The sequence below is a fragment of the Leptonychotes weddellii genome, chromosome 11 (genome assembly GCF_054177405.1).
Source record: "Leptonychotes weddellii isolate Sample4059 chromosome 11, ASM5417740v2, whole genome shotgun sequence".
In the NCBI taxonomy this organism is placed as follows: Eukaryota; Metazoa; Chordata; class Mammalia; order Carnivora; family Phocidae; genus Leptonychotes; species Leptonychotes weddellii.
In genome coordinates this window covers 33,249,271-33,263,478 of record NC_138379.1, presented here as the reverse complement: position 1 = coordinate 33,263,478, position 14,208 = coordinate 33,249,271, and the positions used below count along the sequence as shown (strand labels likewise).

The following is a 14,208-nucleotide window of genomic DNA, read 5'->3' as shown; positions in this document are numbered from 1 at the left end:
TCATTATGTACTCTCCCTAGATGAACTCATGAGCTCCCGTAACTTACATTTCCATTCATATGATCATCATCCCAAATTTATATCTTGAACCCAGATCATCTCTTAAATTTCAGTCCTGTTTATTCAGCTGCTTATTGGATATTTTTACCCATTTGTCCCATAAGCACTGAACTCTTTTGTTCCTCTTGACTCTGCCCTTATTTATTCTCTAATGTAAGGGTTAATACCAAGATCTGCCCCACTGCGGAAGCTAAAAACTTGTCCATGACTCTTCCCTCTTCATTACCTCCACAGCCAGCCAATCCTGTGAGTTCTTCCTCCTAACTATCCCTTGAACAATGTGGGAGTTAGGGTCATCACCTGCCCCACCCCCTATGTGGTCAAAAATCTATAACTTTTAACCACCCCCCCCCAAACTTAACTACTAATAGCCTACTGTTGACTGGGAGCCTTACCAATAACATAAACAGTTGATTAACACGTTTTGTATGTTATATGTATTATATACTGTATTCTTACAATAAAGTAAGCTAGAGAAAAAATGTTATTAATAAAATCATAAGGGAAAATACATTTACAGTACTGTACTGTATTTATTTTTTTAAAAAAATCCATATGTAAATGGACCCGTGTTGTTCAAGGGTCAGCTGTTTATATCTCCCCCTTCCATTCCCACAGCCATTGCTCTACTGCAAATCACCTGGGTTATTACAAGTATCTCTTGTTTAGTCTTTGTCTTAATCTTGCATCTTCCCATTCATTCTCCACATTGTACTCCATCTGGCTTTTCCAAAACCAAAATCTGATCAGGTTGTGACCCTATGTAAAATTGTTCACAGGCTTGTCATTATTCTTAGAATAAAATCCAGTTTACTAGCATGGTTTATCCAGCCATGTTTTCTTTGCTCCCTGCTTACCTTTATAGTCTTATATCTCACTCTCTTAAATTGGAGTGTATATTAATTGTGACCCCATACGCACACTGCTCACTCTGCCTAGAAACTCCCTCCCCACTCCTAATTTATGTGGCTTTCAGTTCTTATATAATACCCGCACCCCTGGGGCACCTGGGTGGCTCAGTCATTAAGCGTCTGCCTTCAGCTCAGGTCATGATCCCGGAGTCCTGGGATCTGGCCCCGCATTGGGCTCCCTGCTCCGCGGGAGGCCTGCTTCTCCCTCTCCCACTCCCCCTGCTTGTGTTCCCTCTCTTCGCTGTGTCTCTCTCTGTCAAATAAATAAATAAAATCTTAAAAAAAAAAAAAAAATACCTGCACCCCTGCTATAGCCAAATCTGAATTAGCTATTTTTGCTGTGAGCTCCCTCAGTACCTTAGACCTCCCCTTTCTTAGTATTTATTACATCACCAATAATTGCCCTTTTTTAAATGATTTGTCTCTTTCTACATGTTTCAGAGTAATGTGTAAAGATTTAGTATCTTTTTAAAGTTAGCATATTGTAAGTTTAACAAATACGTTCATTTCCGGTTTATTCAATTATGCTCTCTTGCTTTAATTATTTTAATAACCCATCATTGAAATCCTTATTTTAATCTTGCCATCACTGTAATGGAAATCTTTTTTTTAAAGATAGGACTTGGTTATTTTCCCTGACCTATACCTCCGTTAATCCCCCACTACTAGTAATCAATTGCTAGTAATTCATACTGATGATTTGGGGATTTATATTTAGCCTTTAAAAAAGTATATTTTGCCACAAACGGAGATAATGATAAATTGTTGGGTATTTTATCTGTTACAGTCTACCCTGATATTTGCACTATCAGCCTTGTGGCAGTAAGTGATATGAATAAACATGCTGATAGAATTGCTTTTTGGGATAATGTTTATGGCTTCAACATGTCCTGTATGAAGAAAGCAGTTATTCCAGAAGCTGTTGTGGAAGTTTTAGATCCGAAGACTCTTATTTCAGATGCTTGTAGTATTAAGGTAGGTGTTTTTACCAGTTTTATTTTAACAGAATTGCCATTTTTATTAGTTTTCATTTATGAGTTCAGTATTTGAAATTAACATATTATATATGGGCTTTCAAAACAGTGATTATTCTTCCTATATTAACCAGGCTAATGTACCTTGAGGTTACAGTATTTACCAGTTGACTATATCATCCTTTGGAATCACTTCTCTGTATATCGCAGTTCCTTATACTGAGGGGCTTGAAGGCGAAAAGTCCTGCTGTATTATCATTTCTGCTTCATCACCACCTCCCTGGCCTTGTTCTAGTTTCTCATTTACAGCCAGATTATTCATTCATATCATATATTCTACACAGTTTAACATCTCACATTCAAATTTCTTCCACCTTTTCAAATTAAGTAATTACAGTGAATTTGCCTATGAAACTAAAGCCCTGCTCTGTTCAGATTTCTCAGTTAATTCCTTTTGTGTTTTAAAATCTTATTGTTGGGGTGCCTGGGTGGCTCAGTTTTTAAGCATCTGCCTTGGCTCAGCTCTTGATCCCAGGGTTCTGGGATCGAGCCCTGCATCAGGCTCCCTGCTGCACGGGAAGCCTGCTTCTCCCTCCCCCACTCCCCCTGCTTATGTTCCCTCTCTCGCTGTGTCTCTCTCTCTGTCAAATAAATAAATAAAATCTTTTTAAAATATTAAAAAAATAAATAAAATCTTACTGTTCACCATGCCAATCTCTAGTTTTATTGTGAATTTTGCTGTGTCATATTTACATAGGTTAAATAATAACTTTGCAGTGAAAAGTCATTGCTTTTCTTAAAAAGTCCTTAATTTGTCTGTTTTAATTAGATAAATTTAGTTTGTTCAGTTTTAGGTTCAGAACACTGTCTGCTTTTTGTAGTCATACTTTCATAGCATCAATAATTGTTCCCCGCATAAAATGGATATTCAGTAAATATTTGTTAATTTTCTTAATAGATAAAAAATATTTAAAGTTGGCATAGAATAATAAACTTAAAAAGTTTCTCAACAAGAGCAAGCTGAGGGCGCCTGGGTGGCTCAGTTGGTTAAGCGACTGCCTTCGGCTCAGGTCATGATCCTGGAGTCCCTGGATCGAGTCCCGCATCGGGCTCCCTGCTCGGCAGCGAGTCTGCTTCTCCCTCTGACCCTCCTCCCTCTCATGCTCTCTATCTCATTCTCTCTCTCAAATAAATAAATAAAATCTTTAAAAAAAAAAAAAAAAAACAAGAGCAAGCTGATTAAAATTGCATTTAGCTTCTAAGAAAAAATTATAGCCTGGTTAATGATTATAGTACTGTTGAGGGCTCTGGTACACTGATAGTAAGAGATTTATTTGTATTCTTTGATTATGGGTAGGAGTGTACAGTTCAGTCAACTCAGCCTCAAGGCTATGCAAAAAGAGGAGGGTAGTGGGGGAAGGGGCTAATTTTTCTCTCTAGTGCTCTTTGTTTAATGCCAAAAACTGCTATGAAGAAATAGTTGAAATAGAAAATTTTAGACTGATAACAAAGGTGTTTAAAAAGTACACATACCCTTTCTCTTTTTTTTAAACATTAATCAATGTTTATTTACTTGTTTGTTTAGGTAAATATATTTTGTTCCACGTTCCACAATCCTCTACAAATAGAAGGCAACCACACTATAACTTCTTTAAAATTTTCTCAAGCTATTTAAAAGAGGGTAGTGGCTCAGGTATATAGTCCTGTGAATTGTGTATGCTATGTCATAATCTACGCATGGCAAGTCAGGCCTTCATGGCCTCCCTCTCGTCCCACTGCCATGGTCTGTCCCCATCTGCTCTCCATAGTGAAGTGAAGAAGGACTTGAACCAAGGCAGAAAGGAAAATAAGGCTCTTTGGCCATTGTTTTCCTGAGTTAAATCTTCTTCCTTGGTTTGGCTCTTTGATTTTATCCTTTACAGTTTTTCCTAATATCTAACAAACTTTTCTTCAAATGCAATTACAAAAAGGAATCCTAAAACACCTTATCCTTTTCATTAGCCTATGTTTTCAAGTTGGCATTTCCTATAAAAATGTTGACTCTTACCATGCATAATTTATAGCAAATGTGTACCACTGGTAGTATACAAAATGATTTTAGTTGGAAAACAAGAAAAGAATTTTATTTGGAAATGTTTTAGTGTATCTTAGAAAAACATTAACTAGCACATCAGAGCCATGATTTGATATATAGTGTTCTTACAAGAAGTCTAAGTAAAAAAATACTAATTTGGTTTATACAGAAATTAACTAAATGATAGTGCTAGTAGCCTTTAAATTTGAAAACAACTCCAGAAGTGAGGTTTGAATGATTAAACTTTGCAAAACATTGGTTTACTGCATAAAAAAGGATATTTATCTGTTTGATTTTGGTTTTGTTTTCACTATTTTTACTAACTTCTTCCTTCCACTCTTTTTTAATGGGTAGCAAATAGATTGCCATACAACATCTGTCTCAGCTTTGGAATTTTCTTCGAATTTTACCCTGCAAATTACAAAGACATCCATGTGCACGGTAAGCTGTTTCATCTCCTTTCACAAATCTCACTAGCAGTGCAGTTGATTGGCAGGCTAATGAATTAATTACCAGACTGTGATAAATGAAAAAGACTATTGCCCTCGACAGTCTATCTTTGCCTTTGTTAGGCTATTGAACGGATCTGTTTTGATAGGTCAGTAGACTTCAAAAAAGTTGGTTTAGTTGAGAAGAGAAAGTAATAGGACACCATATTTGCACATGATTTTTCTTTATATAGAGTCTTCCTTATTGCCTCTCATGTAACTAATTGAAAGCACTCATCTTTATCTTAATAGACAAGTTCATGTCCTACACCTCCTAACAGCTCTTAACACTCAATGTAGATGGAAGTAAAATATGTTTATTTGGTATAGTATTTTATATTCCTGTGTAAAATATAATAAATGATGATATACCTTTCTTTAAAGAAGCATCCTGGTGTAATGGGCATTAGAAAAGTTAGTATGGATTCACATTTGGTTCTGCCACTCACTAGCTTGTTACTGTGCTCAAGTTACCTAGGTAATCTGTACCTCAGACTAAACAACTGCTTTAAGAAAAATGGTAATAATTTCTATCTTGTAGACTAGTTACACAGGTTAATGAATTAATATATGTGGAAGCACCTACGAAGTAGCCAGAAATGCTAGGTTATTAAAATATATTAATTTTTTTCTTTCTTAAATAATTTCTAAATGTATATTAATACTAAGATAACAATATTTTTTACCAGGAGACTCAGAATGTTAATAAAATGTGGGCCTTTACTTAAAGTATGAATTTACATAGGTGGTAGTGATATAAATATTTATATTATTTTGAAAAATTAATTGTATAGTTTTTGAAATACTAATTATACCTTAAAAATTAAAATTTTACTGAAAACTGTATGGTCAGTAACTGTGTGAAACAGATTATGGTCATGTTGACTTTGACTCTTGAACCTGATTTTTTAAAAGATAGACATACAAAAGATTTTATGGCTTCTTAAAAACTGTTTCCGTTCATTTTGATCCAATAATTATTTTCTATCCATGTGAGTTTAACAGTGTGCTTTGATGTTTTGAGGAATTCTTTTCATTGAAATTGGTTTTACAGTTTTTAAAAGGTAAATATCTAGATCCCAGATTTATTATTTCAGGGCACCCATTATATTTGTTTAACTGATAAAAACAAAATTTCATTCTTCCCCGATTTCTCCCAGATTTCTCCCAGATTTTCCAGTTGTCCTTTATAGTAACTGAAATGATTTGGTCAATTGAAATTACAGGCTAAAGGTTTTAACTCTTAGATTTGCTCTGTGTTTGATGTTAGTAATCCTTGAGAATTAAAAAAGACCTCTTGATTAATGACAGTTGATCGATCTATAAGGGAATTCTTAGATAGAAATTGCCGTATGACCAGTATTATTAAATAATATTATTTCAAATCTTCTTTCAGTGTCCTTCACATGAATCAAAGTAGAGCAAATGTAAAACTGTAGTCAAGACCTGAAAAACTGTTTGTTTTTAGTTGTGCATATTTTTTAGCCTTATGTAGACAGAGGAGTTTACTGAGTTTTTTTGAAATGTTCTTTATTTTTTGGGTTATTGGTCAGGGTTCTTAGTTTCAGACAACAAAGTCCAAATCAGCTTCTTAAAGCAAAAGGTGATTTACTGAAGAGTTAAGTAACATAATTCCAGACACATTGGGAGAGCTAAAGGAACAGCCAAAATACTCTTAAACCGCATCTTAGAACTAGCCTGCTACAAAGCAGGCTGCACTGCTGCAGCCCCCGTAAATCCTAGAGCCCTTGGCCCTCTCAGTAAATGGGAGGCCCCACTGACATCCCCAGAACTCTTCACTGCCATCCTGTTCCTATCCCCCCTGCCCAAGTCATGCTGTTCAGGTCCTCCGTACAGATCTTCATTCAGCACCTCTGGCTGCACGTAGGTCAGGTTGTACACTAGCGATTAAAAAGTCTTAGGAGGTGGTTTTAGCTGCAGTAGTGTTATGCTACAAAAGAGTTTCACAATGCATATACAGAATTATTTTCTATTCTTTTTATTTGACATAGAGTACAAGAAGCTTTATGTTGAAATAAATTATACTTATCCTTTAATGATCTTGGTTTTATTCTGTATATTTAAAAGAATAAAATAGAAATATAACACAAAAAAGCTGGTAAACTAAAACTAATGATGTAATAATGTATGGCGATTAACATAACAATAAAATTTTTTTAAAAAGCTGGTAAAGTCTGTTTAACACAAAAATTATAATAGAAATTTTTGTATTAAAGAACAAATCAAATAGGTACTTGCTGCATTTGTTCCTGTACAGAGTTCCATAAGAGAAATAAATCAAAAAGAAACTGTTATATTACCTTATATCTGTAAAGAGCCTTTTAGATTTATATTTTTATTCCCAACATACCTGAATGATTTTAATATAGAAGTCTGGAAATGAGGTAGGTCTGGGGTTTAGGTAGAAGGTGGCTGAAGGTTGAAGTGGACTTGTGTATGTCTGATCACTGCTGAAAAATGTACTTCTGTAACTCACCTTTGAGAGGAATGTATAGTTTCAAACCATATTTATTGGATGCACGCCAGGTACTGAACATAAAATTTTAGTACTTATTCAGTGTTAACCCTTCTGAGATTATTCTGTCAAATAATTTGTCAATATAAATTGTCTTGGTGATAATGTCTAAGTCATTGAACACTTGCATGCCAGACAATGTGCTAATCACTTTAAAATCATTATTTCATTTAGTCTTCTTAATAACCATTTGAAGCAGGTACTAACATTCCCATTTTTGGGGGGGTGAAGAAAAATAAATCACTATGTCTTACTTGTGAAATATCCTGACCCCCCAAAAAACTCTGGTGGGATTGTACAAACTATTAAAGGAGGATACAGAAACTTATGAATGAGATATTCAAGGTGTGGAAGAAAGGAGGTAGCCTGTTGCATTTGAAACAGATCTGAAAAATCTAAAACATGTTGCATATGAAACAGGTCTGAATAATGTGATTCTCAGCCAATAGTCTAGCAGTTTTTGGTAGGGAGAGAGAAAGAGAGTGTGATCAAAATGCACTCTTTCTCAGAGATAGGGGTGACAAATTTATATGATAAAATAAGTTACATATCCCATCCTCTTTGCTGCAAAGAAAAAGTAGATCTTCGAAATTTTTTTTCTTCACATTTTCAGAGTGTATTTACCGTTATTTGGTCTTAGGAACTTTCTTTCCTTCCCAGCATGCTTACCCTAACGTGAGCCTGGCATGAGTTAAGGTTTTGTGGCCTGTAATGCCTTTATTACAGTTTCATTATTTGTGAATCCCAACTATCCATCCATATCTACTCCCAGCTATCTTTTGCTCTTTGAGGTGGTGCCAAGTCTTTACACTCTTCTGCTACCAACCATCTGGAGCTATTATGCAAGCCTAGTCTCTAAAGCTACTTTTGAATAGATAGATTATTCGCCTGGTTACTTGGGAATAATCCACAACAAAGGTATTAAAAAGGATGAGTGCCTAATTGGAACTTTGTTTCTCCTTTATATTGTAAGAAGAATTAGTGAAAATACTAAAAATAAAAATAATTTTAAAAAAGCAATGCGTGTCAAAGAGATGGAAAAAGTTACTTTGGGGAAGAAGATGTATGGCTTCTAGATAGAGTAAAGAAAAAAGTATTTGCTTTTGTACTGCTGAGTACAAACCTTCAAATATATTAAATACTTTCTTCCTTGTGCTTAAAACTTGAATGCATAGCCAAAAAGTAAGATGGATGATTTCTCTGAGTAGTTAAGCCCATTTTAAATATATGCACAACCATTTATTTCTAATGAGATTCTAAATTTGTAGCCTAATTAAAATATTAGAGGAAATTGGATTTTTCAAAGTAACAAGATGCTAAGAACACCCCCTTTGCATTTAATTTCAAAAGCATGTGTGCTGTAGACTGATAGTGTTTTTAGATGGCTTTCTCAAGTTTCTCAGAACCTTTAATAGAAAACATCTTTTCTTTGCAGTCTTCACCACCAACACACAGGGGTACATACACCACTGAAGAAATTTGATAGCATTTTTAATGTAGTGTTTTGCATTAATAAACTTTTTTATGTTTTGGGGAATTTAACGGGACAATAATCATATGTAAGTGTCTTGGATCTTGGTTAAAGGATAATTTTCCAATGAATACTTGTAGCGTATACATAGTGATTTTCTGAGCATTTTTTATGTATCATATATTATTGACAGTTTAGGTCAAATTGCCTTTGCTTTTATGATGGGATATGAATTTAGTTAGCACCTGACTGTCTATCACAGTAGCCTGCCTAACCTTGCAGTAAATGAGCAATAAAGTCCATTATTATATGGGAAGTTTATAAGTGTTCAAAAGCAAGTGGTTTAAAGCCATACAATTTAGAACTAATATGTTTTATTTTGTGAGTTCTAGTGTATTTTTAATGTCATTTATGTAATTGTATAATATTCTCCCTTTGTGTTCCAGCAGCATTTATATTGGCATCTGTCTATATAAGCTCCTTAAAGATACAGGCAAGCAGATACATTAAATGACTCTTCATACTGCCTTTTGTATAACAAATGAGTTGTTTACCTTAAAAAGGAAAATAATATGATTTTATCAGATTACATACATAAATCTTTGACATATAAAGATTTTTATTTGATACATTATCTCTTAGAGCAATCATTTTTATATATTAATTTCAGCATTATATTTTCTTTTATTCTACATCTCTGTTAGCATGCACTGGAACAGTGACTGGTACAACAATGTTCAGTTTGTATAAACTTTCCTTAATATATTTCTAAACCTCATTTAACAAAGAACAACATTTTTCCTAGGCATTTTTCTTTTACTACAGTTGCTAAATTAAAGAAGAGCCACTGGAGTAAATAAAAAAGAGCAGACTTTTTTTTATATTTGTATTTAAAAACCTCTTACAATAAAGTCTTTTGGATTTTATCAAAGTACATTAATATGAGTACAGAGGCATTGAGAGGTTTTTAATTTTTTATCAAAACTTTTAAGATCATTAATATAAGAATTTATATTAACAGATATTTCAGTTTGTTAAACAAATATTAAATACTGACTGTGTCCCAGGCTCTTGTCTGAAATCTATGCACAAACACACACACAGACACACACACACGCACAAAACCTGTTCTCTGTCCTGAAAAGGCACTTATGTGAGAGGAGACAGGGGCTAAGAAAATTTCAGTATGACTTTAAAATTATGAGTGTAGATATATACACAGAGTGGTTTGGGAACAGGAGCCAAAGAGAGATTTTCTGGAGGAAAAATTGTAGTTTTAGGTAATTAAATTTTTTAGCCAAGATTCTATGAGGAAGAAAAAAACACTTTACCCCCCCCAAAAGATTTTATTTTAAATGAGGAAACCTGTTTCCAAGGATGAGAAGATTGAAGGAAAAGACTAAAGTCTAGTAGCCATTTAAGAAGTTCACTTTGGGATAATTTCTATTTACCTATTTTTTAATTCACTGGTCTTTTCGTCATCTGTATTCTTCCTGCTGTTAAGATAGCTGCTAAATACTTTCATATTAAATATCATGTTTTTCATTTCCATAATTTCTATTTTCATTTTTTGAGTTATCATTCTTTCATTTTTTTAACCAGTTTGGTCGATCTTTTTATCTAAATTTCTTAACATATTAATAATCACTCTTTTAAGGTCTATTTGCTACTTTCCTAAGCCAACTGTGATTCTACTTGTTATTTTTTTTTTAAGTTTTATTTATTTAAGTAATTTCTGCACCCGAAAGTGGGGTTCAAACTCACAACCCCGAGACCAAGAGTTGTGCACTCCTCTGAGCCAGCCAGGCACCCCTGTTGCTTTTTTTCTTTTGATTATGGGTCACGTTTTCCTGTTTCTTCTCATATTTCATAATTTTATGTTTTGTGCTAGCCATTATTTGAAAGGATAAATCAGAGTAAAGTAGGTGATATTTTCCCCTAGAAGGGCTTCCACTTAACCTCTGCCTGGGTTGGTAGGATTGAGGGGCTGATACCTATTATCTAATCTGGAATTGAGCTTGGTCAGGGCTGGGTACCACGGGCACAGGATCAGGGCACTCCCTCTCCCCAATTTCTTGGGATGACAATCAAAATACAGCTGAGTTTAGGGAGAAAGACAAAGCACAGGATATTGGAAAATCTGATCATCGGTGGACCTCTCAGTACAGAGCAAGGAGTTGGCAGGGGTAGGAAAGGTCCTGATACGGATTTGGCATGGCTCGTGATCTAGTTGAGAATTGGCAGACACAACGAGAGGGTGAGTTTCAAAGTGAAGAGTAAACAGTCTAGTTGAGCCTTCTCTTCTTAAGAGGGCATTAGCTCTCAGGATTAGTTGAAAGGTCTGTTGTTCATATAAACAGGTTTTCTTAAGGTGCCTGAAGCAAACAACTTTATCTTCCTGGGCAAGTTTCGGGAATAGCAGAGAGTTGAATAGTAATGTCATGTTAATGTGACAGTGAACTGTGTGCTTGTAGATGATTTTGGCTTTGGGATCTAAGCATTGCAAGAAAACCTCTCTGCTCTGCCTGCTTTGCAGTACAACCACCAGCTTCATCCACCTTCTGGGTTTACTTGCTCTACCTGTCAGGCTTCTCCAGATTCTGGTGTACCATATTAGCTCAGAGCTGCCCATTAAAAATTGACGGTGTTCTCCTTGTTCCAGCTAGGTTGCTGTGCCTGTGGCATTTTTGCTGCTTTTCCCACTAAGGGGCCCGACATTGGGTAAATGCCTTCAGGTATGAAAGCCACTGTTTCTCTCTGCTCAACTAGGGAGGGCTGGCTGGCTCGTCCCTCTCTGGAAATAGTTTATCTAGACTTCTTTGCCTCCAAGATTCTTCGATGGTTCTAATGAAAAATATGACTGTTTAGTTTAGCGAAGGTTTTTTTATTTTTGTTGTTATATCAGAGTGAGGATCTTTTGCAGACCTCTACATCCTAACTAGAAACAGAAGTCCCTGCATGCATTGTTTTTAAAAACCCAATCTGGAAAATCTGGGCTTATGTATTTAAGATTTTTGAAAGTTAGGAAAAGTAAATGAACATAAACAAATTTAGTCCATGAACTAAAAAATAAATTGTATGTTACCTCCCAGTTCTCATTTTGGTTTTCTTCCCTGTTTTTAAATGACATACTTGATAAATGATAGATGTATTTAAGAGGCACTGATATTTAGCTTTTGATGGACTCAAAACAAGTCTTTGGTTAACAGTTTTTTAAGGCTAATGCAAGTGTTATTAAATGAAACTTTAAAATGTTTAAAATTCAAACTTTAGTGATTCCTTACTCATAGTATTCTTTGTTTTTTATTTTACTTTTTAATTAAGCTTTAATTTTTTCTAATAGCTTACCAAAAAACTTCAAATGAGCCTATTTCTTTGTAATTCTGTTCTTAAATCTTCTTGAAAAATCTCAAGACAGTAGAAACCTGCTAATTCCAAACTCATTTCTTGGGTATTAAATCAGCTCTTAGTACTTTTAGGTGTAAATTGACCTAATTTTGACCTTGCAAAGCTAATCAGCTAAAGAAACTAATTATTAAAACACATCTGTGCTGCTTAGAAATTGTAAGATTTGTTTTGAACTTGCATCATAGATTTTAGTGGGACATCTGGTATATATTTTAATAGGCTTCATTAAGTAAATTTTATGTGTTGGGGGGAGGACGTTTCTAATTATGTGATTCTACCTCTCCAGTCAGTTTTAGGTTTCTCCTTATATAAATGACCATATGATCTAGAGCATGGCCATAACTTTGTACTCTTCTCTGAAACCTGAACCTTTGTAGTTAGGCTTCAGTGGTGGTGACAATACTTAAATCTCTTCAATTATTCTCAGAAACTGTTTTTGAGTAGCATTATGTGCTAAGAGCTGTAAGGCATTGGGAATATAATAACAAGCCAAAACAGTTCTTTTATTCACAAAGCATAAATGAGGGAGACAGATATTTAAATTCATTTTATGGTTACATGTGATAAAGGCATTCTAGTTATATAAGAAAATGTCGATATCTTTTAGAGATGTAAACTGAAGTAATATGGGGGAGAAATGACATATCAGGTATTTGCTTCAAAACAATTCAGCAAAAAGAAGGGGACAGAGGAAGAATAGATGAAGTAAATTTGCCAAATAGTGGTAACTGTTGAATACAGGTGATAGGTACTCAGAGGTGTGTGTATGCTTAAAATTTTTCATACCTCGATGTTTTTAAAGAATAATACTAACCAGACAGCATTCTAAGAAATGCATAGGAGTGATGAGGCAAAGGTACTGTGCTAAGTTGTTACCATACAACTGCTATAGCTACCAAAGCTGAACACATGCTTATTCTATGGCTTAACTATTTCACTCTTAGGTCTTTACACAACAGAAGTGTGTTCGTGTTTGCCAAAAGACATGTACACAAGTGTCCATTGCACCCTACTTCATTATAATCCCAAACTGGAAACAAGCTAAACATTTATCAGCAGTAAAATGGATAAATAAATGTAGTATATATATGGAGTAGTATATACCAATGAAAAAAGATGATCTTGAGTGTACACTACAAAATGGATAAATTCTTCATGAACAGAAAAAAAAATCTGGAAAGTTTAAAAACATACCATGGAGGGGCGCCTGGGTGGCTCAGTTGGTTAAGCGACTGCCTTCGGCTCAGGTCATGATCCTGGAGTCCCGGGATCGAGTCCCGCATCAGGCTCCCTGCTCGGCGGGGGGTCTGCTTCTCCCTCTGACCCTTCCCCCTCTCCTGCTCTCTCTCTCTCATTCTCTCTCTCTCAAATAAATAAATAAAAAAAATCTTTAAAAAAAAAACATACCATGGAGCACGTGGGTGGGTCACCAGGTTAAGCACCTGACTCTTCATTTCAGCTCAGGTCATGATCTCACGGTCCTGCAGTGAAGCCCCACATCAGGCACTGTGGTCAGTGGGGACTCTGCTTGAGGATTCTGTCTCCCTCTTCCCCTCCTCCCAACTTTGCACATGCACGCACATGCACACTCTCTCTTTCTCTAAAATAAATAATCTTTAAAAAAATAAATAAAAGCATATTTTTTAATACAGCATGGCACTCTGTTACAAGCTGTCTACTTCATCTGGAGCCCAGACAAAGAAATGATGATGTGTGCCATTGCCAGAAGAACTGGCTGAATTGAACTTAGTGAGGGATGGTTTAGACATTAGTCTCTAATGTAAAACTTTACTAAGGGATTTTCCAGAGTAATTTTGATTACCTGATTTTCCCATTATGTGATTATTTCTTTTTTTAATTTAATTTTATTTTATTATGTTAGTCACCATACAGTACATCATTAGTTTTTGATGTAGTGTTCCCTGATTCATTGTTTTCGTATAACACCCAGTGCTCCATTCAATACGTGCCCTCTTTAATACCCATCACCAGGCTAACCCATCCCCCCACCCCTCTCCCCTCTAAAGCCCTCAGTTTGTTTCTCGGAGTCCATAGTCTCTCATGGTTCGTCTCCCCCTCCAATTAACCCCCCTTCATTTTTCCTTTCCTTCTCCTAATGTCCTCCATGCTATTCCTTATGTTCCACAAATAAGTGAAACTATATGATAATTGACTTTCTCTTCTTGACTTATTTCACTTAGCATAATCTCCAGTCCCATCCATGTTGATGTAAAAGTTGGGTATTCATCCTTTCTGATGGCTGAGTAATATTCCATAGTATATATA

General features: G+C 35.2%; 1 protein-coding gene across 1 annotated transcript in view; it reads left to right on the top strand.

Annotated features, from left to right (window-relative positions):
- Positions 1-14,208, top strand: part of PRMT3 (protein arginine methyltransferase 3) — a 139,571-nt gene that overhangs the window by 81,266 nt on the left and 44,097 nt on the right. The window contains exons 12-13 of the mRNA XM_006737621.3: positions 1,759-1,946; positions 4,374-4,460. Coding sequence (XP_006737684.1) covers positions 1,759-1,946; positions 4,374-4,460 — 275 coding nt within the window. The remainder of the gene's footprint in view (positions 1-1,758; positions 1,947-4,373; positions 4,461-14,208) is intronic.